This window comes from Chlamydomonas reinhardtii, chromosome 11, assembly GCF_000002595.2.
Source record: "Chlamydomonas reinhardtii strain CC-503 cw92 mt+ chromosome 11, whole genome shotgun sequence".
NCBI classification, from domain to species: Eukaryota; Viridiplantae; Chlorophyta; class Chlorophyceae; order Chlamydomonadales; family Chlamydomonadaceae; genus Chlamydomonas; species Chlamydomonas reinhardtii.
Genome location: NC_057014.1, coordinates 631,032 through 652,165, shown reverse-complemented (window position 1 = coordinate 652,165; position 21,134 = coordinate 631,032). Strand labels below are relative to the sequence as shown.

At 63.2% G+C, this 21,134-nt stretch overlaps 4 protein-coding genes across 4 annotated transcripts; 1 reads left to right on the top strand and 3 right to left on the bottom strand.

The window, feature by feature from the left end:
- Window positions 1-74: 74 nt before the first annotated feature.
- On the bottom strand, window positions 75-3,960 carry CHLRE_11g467618v5 (uncharacterized protein). Its single transcript, XM_043067369.1, has 3 exons — window positions 3,831-3,960; window positions 1,441-3,598; window positions 75-1,268 (listed from the first exon to the last, which is right to left on the bottom strand). Exons 1-3 carry the CDS (start codon window positions 3,899-3,901, stop codon window positions 603-605), a joined length of 2,895 nt encoding a protein of 964 aa, XP_042919368.1. The 5' UTR covers window positions 3,902-3,960; the 3' UTR covers window positions 75-602.
- Window positions 3,961-4,008: 48 nt separating this feature from the next.
- On the bottom strand, window positions 4,009-7,680 carry CHLRE_11g467617v5 (uncharacterized protein). The gene is made up of 8 exons (XM_043067368.1): window positions 7,366-7,680; window positions 7,043-7,119; window positions 6,604-6,778; window positions 6,117-6,229; window positions 5,879-5,903; window positions 5,625-5,699; window positions 5,181-5,266; window positions 4,009-4,922 (listed from the first exon to the last, which is right to left on the bottom strand). The coding sequence occupies exons 1-8, from the start codon at window positions 7,573-7,575 to the stop codon at window positions 4,802-4,804; spliced, it is 882 nt and encodes a 293-aa protein (XP_042919367.1). The 5' UTR covers window positions 7,576-7,680; the 3' UTR covers window positions 4,009-4,801.
- A 3,470-nt stretch (window positions 7,681-11,150) lies between these two features.
- Window positions 11,151-18,324, top strand: CHLRE_11g467616v5 (uncharacterized protein). The gene is made up of 13 exons (XM_043067367.1): window positions 11,151-11,942; window positions 12,015-12,185; window positions 12,268-12,390; window positions 12,931-13,089; window positions 13,519-13,575; window positions 14,220-14,363; window positions 14,661-14,774; window positions 14,994-15,134; window positions 15,548-15,730; window positions 16,100-16,169; window positions 16,443-16,582; window positions 17,086-17,172; window positions 17,561-18,324. The coding sequence occupies exons 1-13, from the start codon at window positions 11,889-11,891 to the stop codon at window positions 17,780-17,782; spliced, it is 1,665 nt and encodes a 554-aa protein (XP_042919366.1). The 5' UTR covers window positions 11,151-11,888; the 3' UTR covers window positions 17,783-18,324.
- Window positions 18,325-18,328: 4 nt separating this feature from the next.
- Window positions 18,329-21,010, bottom strand: CHLRE_11g467615v5 (uncharacterized protein). The gene is made up of 8 exons (XM_043067366.1): window positions 20,888-21,010; window positions 20,629-20,778; window positions 20,392-20,451; window positions 20,168-20,244; window positions 19,757-19,898; window positions 19,429-19,488; window positions 19,042-19,158; window positions 18,329-18,821 (listed from the first exon to the last, which is right to left on the bottom strand). Exons 1-8 carry the CDS (start codon window positions 20,949-20,951, stop codon window positions 18,808-18,810), a joined length of 684 nt encoding a protein of 227 aa, XP_042919365.1. The 5' UTR covers window positions 20,952-21,010; the 3' UTR covers window positions 18,329-18,807.
- Between the last annotated feature and the right edge of the window lie 124 nt (window positions 21,011-21,134).

Genomic DNA, 21,134 nt, shown 5'->3' with positions numbered 1-21,134 from the left:
TGTCCATGGGCAGTGCCGCCTGCAGCAACACGAGCTCCGCGGGTGGCGCCGCCTCGCACCCTGGCGTATGCTGCTGTGTTGCGCCGTTACAACAAATCTGTAAATCGCTGAGCCAGCACCCGAGCAAAATGCCGCGCAGCGCCGCCGCCTCTGAGAGGCGGTGGGTTGGGCCGCTCAGTCACACAGGCTCGACTGCAAACCCACGGGTCATCCTATGGCTATATCGGCTTGGATGCAATGCCAGCGTTTCTGCAATGCTGCATAAGACGCTGCGCTTGCTAAGGCGTGGTAGGGTAAGGACAACCGTGTGCGCAATGCAGCGCAATCCACGCGCCGGGTCTGGCGGCCGCGTGGATTAGCGGCCCGCATGCCAAACCCACACGGCAAACCCAACCTCGCGCACGAACGCCATCACTCCATGCACCCCCACGGAACGTCTGTGAGAGCCCCGGGTTTCTGTTCCTTACGGGAATAGTGAAACATCCGAGTTATGAATAATGACGCCCCCCCCCCCACACACAGTCACCGCATATCTGCCCTCCGCTATAATACGCACCCACACCCACACCCGCACCCACGCCCCCACACCACCACGCCAGCCGTCACGGCGCCACCCACACCCTCAGCGCCCCCGTCCTCACCCGCGCCACCGCCCCCTCCGCCCCCAGCACCGCCCGCAGCGCCACGTGCCGCGCCGCCGCCCGCCCCGCCGACGTCAGCGCCACGTCACGCAGCCCCTCCGGCGCCGCCGCACACAGCCGCCGCAGCGCCTCGCCCACCGGCAGATCCGGATCCCACCTCTGCCACGCCGCCTCTGCTGCCACCCCCGCCGCCTCCGCCTCCGCCTCCTCCTCCGACGCCTCCGACTCATAGCCGTCGTCGTCATCAGTGCCTGGGCCCCAACTCGGGACGGGCTCCTCCGCCTCCGCCTCCGCCTCCGCCTCCGCACCCTCGCCGAAGCGGCTCAGCCAAAAGCCGCCCGGCCCCGCCTCCGCTGCCGCCGCCACTGCCGCGGCCGCGCCCCAACCCTCCTCCTCCTCTTCCTCTTCCTCGCTGTCACGGCGTGCCGCCTTCCCGACTGGTCTCTTCACCACCGGCCGCCCCTCAATCGCCGGCGCCTCAGCCTGCCGCCGCTCAGCCTGCCGCCGCTCCGCCGGCGGCGGCAATTCGTCCCAGAAGGACGCGTTGACCAGCAGCCGCCGCAGCCGCCGCAGCGCGGCCAGGGCCGGCAGCGCGGGCGGCGGGTAGCGGCAGTCCAGACGCAAGTCCTGTTGGGGGGGGGGGGCACATGGGTAGGAGGTGGGCAATGAGGTGGGGTGTGTGTGGAGATGGGACGAGGTTTACCTCTTTCCACACCTGCCCAGGCATGCGGCCCTGCTTCAACTCGCCCTCGCCCTTGCCCTACACCTCCACCTCCAACTCCTGCTCGCTCCAACCCACCCAAACCCCACCCCCAACCCCTTGCCCCCTCAACTCCAGCCCGGGCAGCGCCCGCGCCACCAGACGCAGGTCCGCCGCCGTCAGCACCAGACCAGCCAGCTCCAGACCCTGCAGCAGACCACCAGACACGCCGCCGAGCTGGGATAGCCACACACCATGGCCGTCGCCGCCGCCGCTTCCGCCGCCACAGCCAGCTCCGCTGCTACTGCCGTTCATGCTGCTGCTACTGCCACCCGCCTCGCCTATCAGCCCCTGCAAGGCGCTGCCGGGAGGCGGCGGCGGCGGCAGCAAGTAGCGCCGCCGGCCGCGTGCGGGTCCGCTGAACCCCACGTGCAGCTCTATGCCTAGGTCTCTGTAGGCGAAGCGCCCGCCATGCAGCGCCGCCAGCGCCGCCGCCAGCGCGGCGGCGGAGCCCGGCAGCATGCGTTCCCCCCACTCCGGCAGCTGCGGCTGCTGCTGCTCACCTGCTACAGCCGCCGCTGCGGCTACTGCCGGCGGCGGCCCCTGCTGCAGCACCGGCGGCTGTAGCGCTGACGGCTGTAGCGCTGCCGGCGGCGGGTCGGCGGTGTCGCGCATGTCGAGCACGAAGCCTGTGATGCGTAGTACGGCCAGGCTGGGCGGCGGCTGTAGCGCCAGCAGCGCCCAAGGAGACAGCGGCTCGGCTACAGCCAGCTCCACCAGCCGCGGCGGCAGCGGGTGCTGCTGCGGCGGCTGTAGCAGGGGCGGGGCGGTGACTGTGATTGCGGACAACGACAGGCGCGTGAGCGCCGTCAGCGCCGCCAGCGCTGCCAGCTCCTCGCCACTGGTCACCGCCGCCGCCGCCACGTCCAACTCCCGCAGCTGCCACAACCCCCACGACAGGCTTCCCTTCTCGGGCACCAGCCCGCTGCTGCTGCCGCCGCCGCCGCAACCGCCACTGCAGCCGAGGGCCCGCGCCGCCGTTCCTGCCCCCTCCCCTTCGCCCTGTCCCTCCCCTTCCACCTGCTGCGCACCGCTGCTGCTGCTACTGCCACCGCACTGCCCCTGCTGCGGCTGCAGCGGCGGCAGTAGCAGCAGCGGCGCCAGACACGTCACCTCCTCCAGCCGCTCCCCCAGCTCGAGCCGCGTCAGGCCGCTCAGCTGCCTCAGCACGCCACACAGCGCCGCCGCCGCCACGCGTGCCGGGTCCCTCGTGTCCCGCGTGCCGTACCGCCCACCGCTGATGCCGCTGTCGTACATTGGGTACGTCGGCCGGGGGGCCAGCGAGGAGCCCGAGGGGGGTGCCAGCGGCGACTGGAGTTTGAGGGCACGCAGCCGCCCCAGCACCGCCCACCACACGTCCGTGTCATTTGCTACTGCTGCGGCGCCGGCATCAGTGGCGGCGGCAGTCGCTGCCGCCAGCCGGGTTCCTGCGGCAGGCCCCGGTTGTGGCAGCAGCGGCGGCGGCGGCGCCGGCAGTAACAGCAGCCGCTGCAGCAGCGGGCAGCAGGCTGTAGCACTGCGCAGCCCCAGGTAGCGCAGGCTGCTACAGCCTTGCAGCGCTGCCAGCAGTGGTGCGGCCCAGTCTGTCGCCTGCTCCTGCTGCTGCGCATCCTCCGTAGCCCCGGCTTCTGCTGCTGCTCCTGCTACTGCCGCAGGGGCACTGCGGTTGTAGGCTCCTGCTCCTGCTGCTGGTGCTGCTGCTACTGCCGCTACTGCCGGGGGCGCCGCTGTGCAGTCCTGGAAAGTCACCTCCTGCAGCCGCGGACCCAGCAGCTGTAGCAGTGCTGCCACGCCGCAGCCACTGCTACTGCTGCTACTGCCGCTGCCCCCGCTTTCTTCAGCAGCCCCACCTTCACTATTTCTTCTGCCACCACTGCCGCCTCGGCCGCTGCCGCCACTGCTGCTGCTGCTGCTGCTGTCCTGACACCCAAGCGCATACCCGTACAGTTTGAGTGCCTTCAATCCGGGTGTGGCTGCACGCAGGGCGCGGCGCACCTGCACACAGCCCAGAGGCAGCCCCTCCAGGCGCAGCTTGCGGATGCTGCCGCCCCCGCAGCCCCCGCCCCCGCAGCGCCCGCCCCCGTCCCGGGCCCCGCCCCCGCGCCCGCCATCGCCCTCGGCCGCTCCGTGCTCGCCGCCGCCAGCCGCAGCAGAGGCCGGTTCAGGCGAGGGGCCGAGCGCCCGCAGGACAGCGAGCCTGTCGGTGCGTGGGTTCGGGAGGAAAGAGCAGGTCGGCGCATGATGGCGATTGGGGTGTAAGTGGGTTACGCACGTGTGAAACCAGCATGACATCCACCTCTCCTAGCATGCAAAACAGCTCAGCCACCGCCCCCCCGAGGCCTGTACAACAGGGTTTCTACCGTGCCGGCCAGCATTCAGAAATTTGAAGCGGCAGCTCAGCCGCTTGCCTGCAAGTGCCTCGCACCCACCCATAACTGCGGCGGGCGTCCGTCGTCAGGCTGGCTCCCTGAAAGCGCAGCATAAGCGAAAGCGGCCGCATGCCGCGGTCACACATGCCTCTAATGCCGCGATACAGCTCGCCAGCGTCCTCCGGCAGCGTGCGGCCCCACAAGTTGTGCACGCTAAGGAGCTCAACAAGCGAATCGTGCGCCGCGCGGCCAGCTCGGCAGGAGCTGCGCAGCGCCAACTGCTCATTTATGCTCAGTAGCGGCCACACAGGCTTTAGCACGTCAAAGAGGCATCGTAGGGCGCAAGCCTGGGCCGCTGGGGCCTCGCCGACAGCTTCCAGATGCATTTAAATTATCTGTAATGGCAGCTACCAAGTTTCACGAGCCTGCAGACATCTAGTTATTAATTGCGCTAGGACATCACAGCTGCTGCCAGACGTGTGCGCGCGACCGTCCTTGTTTGCAAAATGTAACTTATGGAGTGTGAAAGTAGGGGAAACATTTGTAAACTACAATTATGCGACCGATTTGCCTACCCGCCACTTGATCGTGCCTCATCCCGTCTTGCACGCAAAGGTGCCTGCCACCCAAGGTACCCTGCTGAGGCCTGCTGCCACCTAGAAGATCATGAATCTGTGCGTGACAGCATACCCATTTTGAGCTCTGTGTAATACCAAAATGCAGACCCAGTGCACCTGTGCACGCGTCGCGCCGCTTTCCACCCTGCATGGTCACGCTCCATTCAACGTACCCCGCAGAAAAGCCCTTCTCCAGGAAAGCCCTTCTCCAAATCTCCAAGCCTGCCCAGCCCTTCGTGGGCCCGACTCCGGCCCCCCTCCAGTCCCATCCGCAAACTACCCGTTTCACTCCCGCACATCACGCCTCCACCGCACGCATTAGGCCAATACACCCCACACCGCACCAAGCCTCAAACACGTATCCATCCATTTCTGGGCCGCCTCGTACACCGCCGCAACCATGTTGCTTCTCGTTTACTTCTGGGTGGCCTCGTACACCGCCGCGAAGTCCTCATCACCGCGCCCCAGCGCCTTTGCGGTCTTGAACGACTCGTTGGCGGCGGCCGCCACAGGCAGAGGCTGGTTCAGCGCGTCGCTGTGTGTGAGTGCGTAGGGAGTGGGAGTGGGGGCATTTAAGGGGGGGCACTTGAGTCGGCGCCAAGCACAGCAGCCATGGACGCACTGATGAATGTGGGTTTGCGCTCTGCTTTCCCTTCACTCCCAACCCCAACCCCGACCCTGACCCCAACCCCAACCCTGACGCGCTCCTGTTGCTTCAGTGCCCTACTGCTCCAGTGTCCTCAGCGTTTGACCCTGTCACCCCGGGGGCCCCCACGGACCCCCCGCCGCTCACCCCAGCGCCAGCGCCAGGCGCAGGTCCTTCTGCTGGTGCTTGAGCGGGAAGGCGGGCGGGTAGGCGCGGCCCATGATGGCGGGGCCCTGCGTGCGTGCGTGTGTGTGTGTGTGTGTGTGTGTGTGTGTGTGTGTGTGTGTGTGTGTGTGTGTGTGTGTGTGTGTGTGTGTGTGTGTGTGTGCAGCATGTGTGTGTACTTGTGTGTAAGGTACTGTGCGCAACGTGTGTCCCCCTGTGTCACGGTATGTCGGTATGCGTGTTACAGGAGGCGGATGATACTGACCCAGATACCTCTCCTCTCCTCCTGCTGCCCGCTGGCCCCTCCACACCATCATTTCTAACATGGGGTCCCTCCATGACGGAACCTATTCGTGTTGCACCTGGGCGCACACGCCTCCCTCCCCCACCAGCCCATCCCCTCCATCCAAGCTCCATCCCCCGCACCTTCATCGCGAACATGGGGTTGGCCATGGCACCCAGCCCCAGGATCTCCAGCAGCGCCGACTGCTCCAGGCCAGACTGGGGGGGGGGGGAGACGAGGGAGAAGAGGGAGGCAGAAAAGAGGAAGAAGGAAAGGGCGAGAGGCAGAGGGGAGGAAGGGAAGGGTGAGAGACGAAACTAAGGGTTGTGTGGGCGAGGCGCCCTCTCGAGTCGTCTGCCCAGCCAGCCCCAGCACACACCCATACAGGCCCACCCACCTTGTCAGCCAGAGCCATTCCCTCGCTGCGGTGGAGTGGGGTAGGGGCGCGGGGAGGGGGGGCCGGGGCAGGCATCATCGACAAAACACACATGGCTGTGTACACGCTCCGTATCTTGTAGTTCCTACTTTGCATGCGTAGCGAGTAGCGACGACCCCTTCCCTTGTCTTTCTCGAACCCAACAACCCCATCCTCCGAACACACCAACGAACCCACCCGCCCCAACACAACAACGCACCAGAAGGCCCCCATCATGGCCCCCATGACCATGTTGACCACCAGCTTCATGCGCGCCGCCGCCCCCGTGGCGCCCAGGTAGAACGACTTCTTGCCCATCACGCCGAAGGCGGGCTGGGGGAGAGGCGGCAGTTGGCGGGAGGGAGACGGGGAGGACGAGGGCGTGAGGTGTGGGGGGAGAGGGAGGCGGAGGGTACGGGTAGAGGTGTTGAAACGAGCAGTGGCAGGCAGCGGTAGTGAGGAAAGCGGCTGGTGCCCGGCCTTGGCTAAGGGTCCAAGTTCCCCACCGGCATCCATCCTGACCACACGCAGCACCGTATGCATGCGCATTTGTGGTCTGATGCCCCATCTACTGCCTCCCCCCCCCGCCCCAGGTTGCCCCCCCCCGGCCCCCCCCCCCCCCCGCCCACGTCCCCACATTCCGCATCCCATTTCCTCCCCGCCACACACACTGCCGTACACTTCCCCACAAACCCACACAAACCCACCTGACACTGCTCGTACAGCTCCTTGTCGCCGGCGCCCATGATGATCAGCTGCCCATCGATGGCGGGCTTCTTGGATCCAGACACGGGGCCCTCCACGAAGCGGCCGCCGGCGGCGGTGACTGCCTCGCCGATCTTGGTGGAGGTTGCCTCATCCACCGTCGACATGTCAACGTACCTGTGTGTACACAGTGCGAGCGTTGTGTTCTGTGTTCGTGTGTATGTGTATGCATGTGTGTGGGGTGGGATGGGATTTGTGGGTGGGCGGCTAGGACGAGAAGCGGGGGACGCAGACGGAGAGGGGGGCTTTGTTTGCATGGGTGGTTGCTGCCGTGGCCCCCGGTCGGAAGCTGTCGTTTGCCCCCTACAGTGTCACCCTCCACAACACTCGCGGCCCTCACGCCAGGCCGTCACGCCGGGCCGTCACTCCTAGGTCACTCACCCCTTGCCGGCACTGATGCCCTTGAGGACGCCGTTGTCGCTGAACACGGCAGCCAACGCGGCATCCGGGTCAGCCAGCTGCGAGTGAGAGCGAGAACGTCAGGTGGCACGCAAGTAGCAAGCAGATTACGCAGGTGTGATTGGAGTAGCTTGTGAAGGGACAAGAGGGGACGCATCGGGAGTGTGGCGCACGGGTGCGCGGGACGCGGGCGGGAGCACTGCTGTGTTGGTGGGGTTGCAGGCGCGAGGACCTCGGCAAGCAGTGACCGCGCATAAGCGCGCGGACTGGTTGCACCGACCGCAATTATCTTAGATCTGTCTTACCATAGCGAAGGTAATGTCGCAGGAGGAAACAACCGCAGCGGGCGTCTCAGCCATCTTGGCACCCTCGGACACAAGAGTCTGGCACTTTGCGAGCGTCCGGTTCCACACCGTGACCGAAGCGAACAGTCCACTCTTCATCAGGTTGCGGGCCATCGCCTCACCCATAATGCCCAGCCCCAGGAACCCAACATTCAGCTTCGCGTCGGCCATTTTGTAGTAGTTCTATGCGAATTACACAACTGGAGTAGGCAATGCACGAGATTTGAAAGCGAGCAAAGACAACCAAGCCCAAAGCAATGGAATTACTCGACCGTTATGAGCGCATGTGACCGCCGATTCGTTGGCTTCTTTTTGGCACTGCGCCTCCCCAGTGCTCGCCGTGTGTTGCACAAGTGTCCCAGATCTGGCACGGCAACGTAGCTGGATGATGCAAGCTGGTGGTCGGCCAGGAAGCAAGCAGCCCGGGCTGGCGGATGGCGACGGCTGAGTCCTGCAGGGCGGCGTTCCTGCAGACCCTATGGTTTGCAAGCGTGTGGAGAGTCCGGCAACACAGCAAAACGGGGGCGGTGACAAAGAGTCAGACCACCAGGTCTGCAGCCGTTGGCACACGATGCCTGGACCCAGCCTCGGTCCCGCTTTCACAAGCGCAGCGGGGTGCGGGGTGACAACTTTAATGTGTGGCCATGGCGGGTTATTGTGAAGGCAGGGTATGTGCAGGTTGGCGAGCGCAAGATTGGCCACAGTGATATATCCGTATGTAGGGACAAGAAAGGCTGTGGCAGCTGCAGAATTTGCGCGTCACCAGGTGCCGAGGAAGGCTCGTGCAAAGCCGTAGGCTGACCCAAGCAGCCCCCAGGGGCCCCCATGCCAGGGCCCCCCAGGCCGCGTAAGGGCTACCCTGCCTAGGGCTGGCCCAAGCAGCCCCAGATAGACCACCCAAAACCGGGCGCCCCAGTCCAATCCAACCCAGGCTGTCCCTGGCTGCCCCCAAACACAGCAAATTGCCCCCGGCCACCCCAGGCTGCCCCAGCCAGGCTGCCTCAGGCCGTCTGCAGGCGCGCCAGCCCAGGCCACCCAAAACCACCTCAGGCTGCCCCAGGCCACCCAAAACCGCCCCAGGCCACCCCAAGCCACCCAAACCCGACCCAGGCCGCCCCCCAGGGGTACGGATTTGAACAGGATAGAGAGCAGGGTGAATGGGCAATGGGCGAAATACACAGCCGTGGTTGTGAAGGACGTCAACAAGTCCGTCACCCCCACGCTTGCCCCCACGCTTTGAAGCTATGCCTCAGCCCTACCAAGTCGCAAGCGCAACCACAGCACAACGCATGTAGGACCAGGGCATTAGCACCGGGTCATGCCTATGGAACGCTGGTCATGCTAGTGTCAAGAGGCCTGCGTGTGTGCCTGTCTTGGATTGCGCGTGTGCGGTGCTGGTTCCCGTGCGGGCAGCTTTGTTGCTGGATTGGCCGCTGGATTGGCCGCTTGGATAGCTGGATGTGCATGGCGTTTGCTTGGCGGCTGTGTTTGTGCCCCGGACTGAGTGGGACCCCAGACTCATTCTGCGTGTGTGCCTGCGCATGATCGTGTGCCTGTGCCCTGTTGTGTGGGCGCCTGTGGTAGTTCCCGTTCTCGTGGCTTTGGGGTTTTCTTTCTTTTTCCTTGCTCTGTTCTGTGAGGTCGGTAGGTGGTTTGCCTGTTTTGTGGGGCCCCGGTCAGGCCTTGCTTTGGAGCGGTGCCCTCACCATTGACATTGATTCGAGGACGGCGGGGGCACACATGTTGTGTTTGCACTGGCTTTCTCCCTGGAACCCCAGCGTATTATGCAACGTATTTGAATGTATTAATACGCGCATTATAAATAGAGAGGGTGGTGTACGAGGCAACCCTGTGGAGTCTGCAGGTGCTGCTTCTGGTGTCATTCACGTTCCAAATGCACTTTGCTGGGAGGGGGCAACCCGTTGCACCCTGGGTGTCCTCCGCGCTGTGGCCACCGTCCAATGTGATCCCACAATGAATGTGCTGGACGGTGTAAGTTGGGAAAAAGTTGAGGAAAAGTTGGGAAACAATCGGCAAAAAGTTGGGATACAGGGAAAAAGTTGAGAAAAGTTGGGGAAAAGTTGGGAAACAATTGGCCAAAACTTGGGAAAAGTTGGCCAAAAGTTGCAAGCTTGACGAGCGGGCAGGTCACCCCAGGGCCCGCCCCAGACGCCCCAACAGGAATCTATGGCATATGGACACCGTATCAGGGCGTTTGGGATGGGTTGAGGTTTGGATGGTGCCCCGGGTATGGGCACAACCTGGGTGAGACCGGGTTGGGAGGGGGCGGTGGTCCGAGTGGTTGCTGATGGAGAGGGCGGTAGCTGGGCCCAAACTCCGGAGCTGCCCTCGCCACGTGCAGGTGGACATGCAGGCAGCGTTATTGACGTGTGTTGCGGAACTAATGCGTACGTAGACCAGAGCGGAGTGGGCTTGCAGGCGGCAGCGTAGCGCCTGGCACGGACTGGTCGTTTGTGTGCACAGCACCAACAAGTGCTGCAGGGGGCTGCAGGAGAACATGTGACACTGTCTAGGAAATGTCGGCGGACTTTGATGCTCTACAATTTGCGATTCTATAGCTAAGAATTTCTCGACGCAATGTTAGTGCGCACACCTGTGAGACACTGGAACCGGCGCTGCAGCAATCCTGACACCGAAATCGGGGGGCTTGTGCAGGTCGCCGATGAGTGTAAGATTAGTCATGATTATAGGAGCAGGAATGTGGTGAATGGCTGTGACAGTGAGACAGTCGCAGACCTGCTTAGCAGCTGCGCCTCTCAAAGAAAGCACGGCAGGCCGCCAGCCTCATAGGCCTATGCCGCCCGAGGCTCCCCCTCTGTGTGGCCCTCAGGCTGAGGGCCCCAGACCGCCCCAGGCCACCCCCAAACACCCCAAACCGCTCCAGCCCACCCCAGGCTGCCCAAGGCAGACTGCCCCAGGTTGCCTGCAGGCACGCTAGCCCAAGCCGCCCCAGGCCGCCCCCAAACACCCCAAACCGCCCCAGGCCACCCCAGGCCGCCCCAGGCCACCCCCAAACACCTGATACCGCCCCAGGCTGCCCCAGGCAGGCTGCCCCAGGCCGCCGGTAAGAGTGTGGGCCCCGGCTGCCCCAGACTGCCACCGACCACCCAAGGCCAGCCACCCCAGGGCCACCCCATGCCGCCTCAGGCTGCTCCAGGTGTGCAGCAATTGATGTACCATGTGCATGTGAGCCTTCAGGCTGCGGGGTGCCAGGTGTCGACCACCCGGCGCGTGCGAGGAACACCGACGTGCACGCAGGGCCAGGAGAAGTCGGTGTCACAAGCTGTGACACCGACTCGGACAACCGAGCCCTCGCCCAGCAATTTGGGGTTTCAATACAAGCCGACAAATCGTATGTGTATCTTACACTGTGCGCGCCAGAAGTGCCCGATTCGACCGACTGGTGAATGGGACCGAATCGGCCTGCGACTCGCCCTCGCAGTCCTCGGCGTCATTCTTTATTTACATACAATTGCGCCACGTATTGTTGTATCTGGTACAGCATCGCTGATAGCTCAGTGCAGGAATTTCGAGGACGCCCATTTCTCGAAATCGGGTCGCATAGCATAGCCGAATGTTTATATTGATACGAGTCTGCTCCCGATATTCATGATATGCATTTACCTACTACCACGCCGCTCCTGAGACGCGCAGCTTCCGCGTTCGTTCCTCGCGAGCCAGGCAATGCGTGGTCATATGTCTGTGGCTGATTTGCATCTGTTTTAGTAGTCGGCAGAAGTCCAGAAGTCTGGAGTCCCACGTGATCGGTACATCGAACTGTCTTTTGGCTGCGTCAACTTTACCCTTAAAGTTGGACCTGGCTGCGCCGCCATGTACGTGTGCCTGTGATCTCCGCACGCGGCCTGGTGGTGTATCATATAACCTCTTCGGACATTGAACCAGCATTGCACATCTCAGCGACGTCATGTGGTTCACTCTGCAGACTGCCCAGCCGCAATTCGATTGGACGCGCACCACTGCACGCACGGAAGGACAAGCTCTTCCATTACAACGGTTTCCAGCATAGACATCATTAAAATAATGCCAATTCATTGAAACTGTAGAAACGTCGATCTGTGTCCAGGTGTTTTTGAATCGGCTGGCGCGCGCTCGAGCATCTCTAGCCGTTACGCTCCGCTTTATCTGCCGTAAGCCCATCCAAACTAGTGGCCTGATATCTAGGTAAAATGTGTGCTAGTATTCCCTGACTACGGACATGCAAGGGGTCCCTCCTGTCGGGAGGGTAATGCAAGCGTACGCGGGTATCACACGCGGGCGGGCCGGTTCAACATGATCCGAACTGCGCCCTCTGAGGAGTTATTATAATAGTCATAGAAGAGCTTGCAGCTGTGTTCATATATATCCCACTGACCTACGTGTTCTGACCACTTGAAACAGCATCGAAGCTTTTTTTTGCAGAGGCCTCGGTCGGGCGGCCGCGTCGCCTGTAGGTCAACGACAAAATGTTCTACAGCAAGTCCAGACCACAGCATGCGGCCCGCACCAACGTCGCGCAGGTCCGCGGGAGCACAGGTCGGGAGGGGTGCAAGACTGGCAGAGACTGACAAGCTCTGCACCGCTGTATACAGGCCGCGGCTAATGAAAAGCCAAAGGTGCCAGAGCTGGAGGAGTTCCTCACGAAGCGCGATTATCTGGGTGCTATCGCACTGCTTTCGTTTAGACGTCACGCCAACCGGAACGACCTGAAGAACCTCGAATGGCTAGCATACTGCTACTTCCATTACGGGGAACACGACAAGGTGGGGCAAGCCAGGGTGCTAGAACATGCGTAGTGCACTCCCAAGCAGTGGGCAGGCCTGACAACGCGGCACCCTATTACAGGCCCTAGTAATCTACAAGGAGCTGTTGCAGCACGAGGACCCGGACCCGATGTTTTTCGTGTACTCGGCAGCATGCCTGTACTACATGGGCATGTATAAGGAGGCGGAGGAGCAGGCGCTGCAGGTACGTAGGCATTCGTGCCTGGAACGAGAGGAAGCGGAGTGTGGGAGCATGGCTATGGCACCGGTCCCGGGGGTGCAGGGCGCCTGGGCCTGGGCGTGGCCAGGTCAGGGTCTGAAAGGGGTAGATGGTTGACTGGCGGCCTGTCCCGACGTCACAAAACCAGTCGCTGACCGAGATGGGGCAAGTCTGCGGGCACGTTGGCCGCACATGACCAGTACCAGGAGGGGTATGCGACGAGTGCGGAGGCCTGAACCAGGGCGCAGGTGTTGGGCTTTATCAGGCGGACTGGGTTGCGCGCTCACGCAGCATCGAGCGCAAACGGCTGGCCGCTGCGCCAACATCCGCAATCCATCCATCCATCCGCAATGGCACTGGTCTCCATGCATCTCTACATCTCCACCTACCTCCCCCAGCTCACCACCTCTCCTCCGATCAAGGCTCCAATAATCATGCCTGAATCCCCTGAATCCCCCTCCACCCACCCCTCCACCCACCCCTCCACCTTGCCCTCCACTCTCCCCTCCACCCTCCGCCCCGCAGGGCCCCAAGTGCGCGCTGCAGACGCGCATCCTGTTCCACAGCGCCCAGCGGCAGGGCAACGACGACAAGCTGATGGCCTACCACGGCCAGCTCACGGACTCCATTGAGGACCAGCTCACACTCGCCAGCATCCACTACCAGCGCAGCCACTTCCAGGAGGTGAGGGGTTTTTTTGGGGGGGGAGGCTGGGATGGGGAAGGGGAAGGAATGAGTTTTGCAGGGGGGGTTACAGCGGCGGGCAGTGAGCCGAACGTAGGTGGTTGCGGGATAGTAGTTCCCAGCCTAAAGGACTGGGATGGGGATAGCGAGGGCGCAAGGGCGGATGGTAGTAGCGCGATGCTGGCTAGGGGAGCTGTGAGCGAAGCAGATGCGGCGGACAGGGCGTGCGTGCACGGAGCAGCCCGTTCACACTTCACAAGTATTCCATAGATGGCGCTGCGGGCAGGTGCAGGGCCGGCCTAACCTCACGCCAAGAAAAAGTTGACTCAAACTCACATCGCGCTCGTCTCTCACGTCGCGCTCATCATTCACGTCCCTCCTGCGGTACCTGACTACGCTGTGTCTCTCGCCCACGCCCCCCCCCCACAGGCCACGGACATCTACAAGCGGCTGCTGCTGGAGCACCGCGACTACCTGGCGCTCAACGTGAGGGGGGAGGGAGGGAGGAGGAGGGGGGGGGCAAGGGGGCAGGAGGGGAGGGAAAGCAAAGAGACAGGAGGGGAGGGAAGGCAAGGGGGCAGGAGGGGAGGGGGGCCAAGGGGGCCGGAAGGGGAGGGGAGGCAAGGTCCGGACGGGGAGGGGAGGCAAGTGCCGGAAGGGGAGGGGTTCGCAATCACAAGCCCAAGCTCAACAAAGGGGGTTGGGAGGGGGGCAGCGGAAGCGGCAGCAATGGAGGATGAAGTAGAGGGCCGGGGAGAGGGTGGTACGGTACTGTACAGACGGGCAGAAAGGGGGATGGAAAGGGCAGGGAGGCCGGAGTGATGAGGTCCCGCACGGTCTTGGAGGCTGTGTGACTCTTAAATAAAATAAGGCTTCAGCCGCCGATGGAGGCGGCGGCAATGGCTGCGGAGGACTGGAGCTGCGCAGTGGAACGGGAGCCTGGGGATGGCGGGCTGACGGGCGGGATGGGGCGACTGAAAGTAATCACATCGGCCGAAGTTGATACGGGCTGGGCAAACTACACTGTTGCGGAACAGCGCGATCATCCCAACCCTCTCCGCTCTTGCACTGACGTGCCTGCTCCTCCCTCCTGTCCCCTCCCTCCTGCCCTCCCTCCTGCCTCCACACAGGTGTACGTGGCCCTGTGCTACTGCAAGCTGGACTACTACGACGTGTCGCTGGAGATCCTGGGCGTGTACCTGTCCGCCTTCCCCGACTCCGCCATCGCCGTCAACCTCAAGGCCTGCAACCACTTCCGCATGTACAACGGCAAGGTGGGGGGGGGGGCAGGTGGAGGGAGAGAGGGTCGGTGGGGCGGGGCGGGGCTGCAGATGGGTGGGGGTAGGATTGCGGGGAGGGCGCCCTGGCGGCGTTGGGGCGTGGGGGTTAAGGCTGGGCGGGGCCGGCGTGCCAAGGAGGCCGGCGGGTGACTGGCCGTGTAGCGTGTGCGCCGCACCTCAACTGCACCTTGTCTGCTCCTGCGCAACTGCTCGCACACACTGGCCCTGCCAACCCGTACAACCAACACCCTCGCCCAACACCCTCTCAACCTCTCCTGTCACCCGTGCCAGGCGGCTGAGGCGGAGCTGAAGACGCTGGCGGAGCTGAGCGGCGGCCAGCACCTGGACCACGACCTCATCCGACACAACCTGGTGGTGTTCAGGGGCGGAGAGAACGCGCTGCAGGTGCGGTGGCGCTCAAGGCACTGGGGTTATGTGCCCGGGCCCAACGGGAGATTCAGGCAGGCGGAGGTGGAAAGAAAGGCGAAGTGGTGGCCTGTTTCTGCTATTTGGTGAAGACTAGGAAGTAGGAACAAAACCGCACCAGCCCCACAGCCGCTCGCCCAACGCCCCTTCAATCACATCGTTGATTCCCGTGGTACCTACAACCGCGCCCCACCGCAGGTGCTTCCCCCCCTGTCCGACATCCCTCCCGAGGCGCGTCTGAACCTGGTGATCCACCACCTGCGCCACCACGAGGTGGGCGAGGCCTTTGGGCTGATCAAGGACATGGAGCCCTCCACGCCGCCCGAGTTCATCCTCAAGGTGGGAGCGGGGGGACAAGACAGGGGAGGGGGGAGGCCGGGAGGGGGTGCATGCCCGAGCCCATCGAATAAGTCCCGAGGGAGGGAGGGAGGGAGAGCTGGGGGAGAAGGAGCACGGGGCTGGGAAGATGCGAATGCGCAGGGATGCGGTGCGGTGCGGTGTCGCGGCCATGCGGCCAGCGCAGCGGCACGTGCCTTCCTACGCATCCGCAAACCCCCACACCCCCAAAACCCCTGTCACGCAACCCACCCCCCCCCAAGTCCTGACCCCTCTCTCCTCCCCCTCTCCTCCCCCACTCCTCCCCCTTCCCCTCCCCCTCCCTCTCCCCCTCCCCCTCCCCCTCCCTCTCTCCCCCCTCCCCCCTCCCCCCCCGCCACCCCACCCCCCAAAACCAAAACACACACGCACGCCAGGCGGTGGTGCACGCCATGCTGGGCCAGGTGAAGGGCGACCCCGAGCACCTGAAGAAGGCGCAGCAGTACTACCAGCTGGTGGGCGCCAGCGCCAGCGAGTGCGACACCATACCCGGCCGCCAGTGCATGGCCAGCTGCTTCTTCCTGCTCAAGCAGTTCGAGGACGTGCTGGTGTTCCTGTCGGTGAGAGCGCGTGGGTGCAGGGCCAGGGAGGGGGGGGTTAGGTTGTTCCAGTCCCAGAGAAGCCAAGACCCAGAACCAGCCCACAGAGCGCGGCTGGGGGGTTTTCGTGACAGCCCAAGGAAAGGCCATGGACCCTAACCCGAGCTAAGGGGCGGCGGGGGGGGGGGCGGGTGCGGACGGGTTGGATGATGTGCTTGTGTTTCTGTCGGTGAGGGCCAGCGGACCGGGGGTGCGGGTCATGCAGGAGGCGTGGTGCATGATGAAATGTGCAGATGTTACAAGTTGTAACCAGCAGAGCTATGCGCGACCGCCACCTCCACCAACACCGCTCCCCACCTCCACTGCGCTCCCCCCCCCACACACACACAGTCCATCAAGACCTACTTCCTCAACGACGACGACTTCAACTGGAACCTGGGCATCGCCAAGGCCGCTACGGGTGCGTGGGCGGGCGGGCGGGTGGGCAATGGGCATTTGGGGTGGGTGCGAACCCTCAGCAGCGGCTCTGCAGCCTTTCAGGGCCCGGGGCGGTGGGCAGTGCAGACTTAGATGCTGCCGGGACATTAGGGTGCGGTGCGTGTACCCCCAAACGCACGCGCACATGACACCTGCATCGCACACACAGTCTTTGCGCTCATTTCTCCTTGTGTTCTTCAACACACACACGCGCGCCTGCAACCACACAAACACGCCCCGTTACACGCGCCCGCAGGCAAGTACAAGGAGGCTGAGGAGACGCTGTTGCAGATCGCCAACGACAAGTACCGCAACGAGTACACCTACACCTCCTGGCTGGCGCGCTGCTACATCATGAACGGCAAGGCGCGCCTGGCCTGGGAACGGTACCTGCAGGTGGGGTTGGGGTGGGGGTGGGGTGGGGTGGGAGCGGTACCTGCAGGTGGGGTTGGGGTGGGAATGGGGTTTGGGGGCTGGGTGGGAGGGAGGGGGCGGGATAGGGAGGGAGGGAGCGGTTGGGGGTGAGGGTGAGAGTGTAGGGGGGGATGTTGGAGTTCAAGGTCCAGGGCCTTTGTGTGGCTGGCTGGCTGGGGGTTTGCTTGCACCACCCCTCACGGTGGGCACAGTTCTCGTGGATAGGAATGGGGGATAGCGGGGACGAGGGTTTGGGCTGGCGGCGAAGGGCGGGCAGGAGCAGTGGCCTGGCTCCCTCCTGTGGGAGGATGTTCCTGCAGTCGCCTCGTGTGTACCCTTGTGCACCGCCTGCCCCTACTTGTTGCCCACACACACACACACCACCACCACCAACTTACAAACCGGTCGCATGGATGGCTAACACCCCCGCACCCGCCCCCCCCCCTGCCCCCCCCCTTCCCCGCACCCGCCCTTCTCCCCTGCAGCTGGAGACCAACGACGAGTCGTACCAGCTGCTGCTGCTGATCGCCAACGACTGCTACAAGATGGGCGCCTTCTACTTCGCGTGCAAGGTGGGGTGGGGTTCGTGGGGGGACGGGCGTTGTGGGTCTGCATTGCGGAGGATGTGGGCTGCGGACGGAGGCCCTCACGTGCTCAGGAATGCCCCCAAAGGCGCCATCCACTCGCGTGTTGGCCTGGGAAGCACACCTGCCGGCACCTGCGCATCCTGTCTCCCGCCTCCTTCCGCACACCACCTCACAGCTCACCTCTCACCTCTCACCACACAACCCTCACCTCTCATCACGCCAGGCCACCACCACACACACGCCATCACCACACACCCCCACCCCCACACACCACTCACACCCCACCGCGCACCACGCCACACCGCACCTCACACACATACCACACAACCACACACACACACACACACACACACACGCCACACACCGCACGCAGGCGTTCGACGTGCTGGAGCGGCTGGACCCGGCGCCCGAGTACCTGGAGGGCAAGAAGGGCGCTGCGTGCGGCGCCTTCCAGATGATCGTGGCGGGCAAGGAGCCCAAGGACCTGCTGCGCGACGTGATCAGCCTGCTGCGCGGCAACAACAGCGCCGACCAGTGCGAGCCCATCGTGGCGGTCATGCGCAAGTGGGCCAAGAACAACGGCGTCAAGCTGTGAGCGGGAGCGGGAGGCGGGGTGTTTTGAGGGCGGAGACGGAGGAGGAGGACGAGGAGGAGGAGGAGGGGCATGAAGGGAGTGCAGCAAGGAGGAGGAGGAAGGTACGGTAAAGGAATGGGTTGAGGATGGGGAGCCGCGGCGGAGCTTGGAGCTGCTGAAATGCCCGGCTATGCGGCGCGCGTGCTTGCGGGCGCGGAATGATCGGGGAGGTGTCTCCGACGCTGACACAGCGTTAGTTGGAGGAGCGCTTGCCGAAAGGTGTACATAGCAGTGATCTAAACTTGACGCACAGACGATGACTGGTGACGACGAGCAAGATGAGGAGGAGTTTATTAGGTGCTGGTGGCCGTGTGCCAGGCACGGACACGTGGCGCCCTTGTTTCGCGGCGGTGCGGCGCTGAAAAGCGCCTCTGCACGCGCCCTCAGTAGTGACTTTCGGTGATGGGCGAGGCGGTGGCCGGCGGCCTGATACGGTACTGAAGACTCTGAGTTACAGGCGGCACGGGGCAGTTACAGGAACGCTCATGTAACGACTGCCAATCTGCTGAACCGCTCATCGAAGATGCTTTGCGCCGACGTATCTACGGCGGGAACCCTTATCAGTGGACGTCTTCCCTGCTTGCCATGCCACCACAGCACGACACAATTCGTAAATTCCGCGAGCTGCCAAGCGCTTCACTTGCTCCCCACGCGGTGCCCCCGCCTAGCAACCCACCCAAGCAATGTGTGGCCAGCTCCAGCAAGCAGCGAGCAACACCTGTGCACTAGACACCAGTTGAAGCACCTATGATACGGCACATACCAGCTGCATATCAGGCACATGCCATCGCACGCTCATCGCTCATGGATACCAGAATCACCACCTAGGATCGCCCAAAAGCATGTACGGTACATGCAAAACCCACACCGAGGGCACTGCCATCTGGTTTGACACCCCAGCCAGCCTGCCGTCCACAGCGGCCAGGGCGGGCTTGGGCACTTCACAGTGCCCCGCCTGCTTGCGTGTCATGTATGGTGTGATGCCATCACTCGAACGGTGCTGCGCGCAAGGACCAAGCAACGCCAGCAAGGAGGGGCAAAGAGGGGGGGGGAGGGGGGGGGAGAGCATGCAGGTGCATCAGTTTGCAGCGACCAGAACGCAGGAGTGCACATGCCACACTGCGTACAGGAGTGCGCCGCCCACATATGCACGTACGTAGGCCACTTGCTCCCTGCCTCCCAGTCCCAGCCATGTTGCAGACGGAGCAGGGCCCACGAACCCGTGCAATTGTCGTCCTCGTCCAGCTCCCCCATGCAGGCACACTCGGCGGTCTTGCCATCCACCGACGTCATGCACATCTCGTTATCACCACACCACGTGTCGGCGCAGGCATCCGCTGCGCAGCCGGGCGCACACGCACATCCAAGGCATGCGTGGAAGAACGACCGAAGACGGTTGCCGAGTCAGCGGGAAGCGCGGTTTGCATTCAGGTGCGTGTGGGCTGCAGAGTTGGCCTCCTGTGTACTAGTCCCCCCCTCCCCAGGCCTCCCAAGTCCCCAGTCACCTGCTGCCCCGCCCCGCTCCGCCCTATGCCTCCCTCCTGCATTGCTCCCGCATCAGCAGGCGGCGCTACTAGTACTGAAGCGCTGCAGCGTCGCGCACTCACACACACACGTGCCGTTGTAGCGGAACTGCGGGTAGGTGCACACCGGGTCCGCCGAGTCATCTGCACCTCACGCAGGTGAGGGGGGGGGGCAGGTGGGGCATCATCATCACCATAAGTATCCGCCGGACATGGGGAATCACGAGATCCAAAAGAGTCCAGAACTTTGTTGGGACACTTCTTGTTTGCTGGCCGCAAGCTCTTGATCGCATGCTTTGCATGGTAGCTAGCACCGCCGCTGTATGGTACGTACGTAGCATGTATGGGCTGCAAATGCCAGTGGTGTGCTACCCCCGTCGACCCGCCCAATGAATGGGGTTGCTCCACTCACCAATGCAGCTTTTCAATGTCCTGGAGAACCGGTACCTCCCCGTGAACGTCCCCACGTAGTGGTCTTGCAGCTTCGGGCACACGCACACGTAGATGCCCGGCACGTTTGCACACCGGGCAATGTCGCCACACTCGTGTGTTCCCTGGGGATGGCAGGGGCGGCACTTGCCTGTCAGGCTGTCACACGCAGGCACTCTCCTACCTGGCCCCTGGATGTTCTTGAACCGCTTTCCTGTCAGACCAACTGCCCAAGTCGCCATGCCCGGCCATGCAGCCCACCACACATGCATGCGATAGACATGAACGCTGCTCTTGGCGGACGATGGCACACGGTCCATCACGCGCGTGTCTATGCGGCATGCACCGAGCCACACAGGAATTGCATGTGCGGGGCCCACACGCACACACGCACCTCCTCACACTCGTCCACGTCCACGCACGACCTGCTTTCATCGCTCCATTCGTATCCCCAGGGACAGTCGTCCTCGTCTGTGGTCACGGGAAAGGCAGCAGGGAAGATGCCAAGGTGGGCACGTTGTGATGAGTCATTTACACGCCTGAGTAATTGTGTGTGTACGTGGACGGGATGCCGGTACATACTGTTTATGACCACGGCTGCAGCCCCTTGCTTCTTACCGTGGCAGGCATTGACTAGACGCGGTGTCGTCCAGGGTGCAGTGTCGCACACCAGGTTACCTTTGGTACGTGAGTCGCGTTGGGGGGTACAGGGGGCGGAAGGCTGTCACAACGACCGGTGCCCCCGCCCACCTATTTTCGGTGTCGTGTTTCTGGCGCGGTTGACGCGGGCAGCAAAGTATTCAGCAATCATTGCGACGTTTCCTAGCCACAAGACATGATAAAGCTTACTCTCACCGTCATTAACACAGTCCAGTTTTGACGAGCCCACAAGGCTGGCGTGGACTGCGCCCGGCTTGCAGTCGCTGCAGTCTATCGACCCAAGCACGTCATTGCATTGCGCTAGCCATGGGCAATTTCCGCTGTCGCAGGCGTCCGCGCCGGTTTCTGTGACGAGGCATGCAACCATGGGCCGAGAGGCAAGGCGCGCGTGTTTCAGTTTTGGGTCACCTTATACCTTATTTTCGGAACTTGTGTCAAGTGTTGAGCATCACACCTTTGGCTTGGGCGACGAGACTGACAAGGAAGGTCACGAAACCCGCTGCTGTGAGTCGCAGCATTGTCGGGGTTTGCTTAAGCGTATAGTCAAATCATAATCAGGCAGTGATTGGGACAAATCATCGAATAAAAATGCTTCTCGGCGCTGAAACGGCACTGTACGGCACCTTCGCTCGTCGCGCCAGACGCAGGGGACCGGCTGATGCAGTGACGCGGGCGTATTATTGCGCGTGAGACTTTGTAGC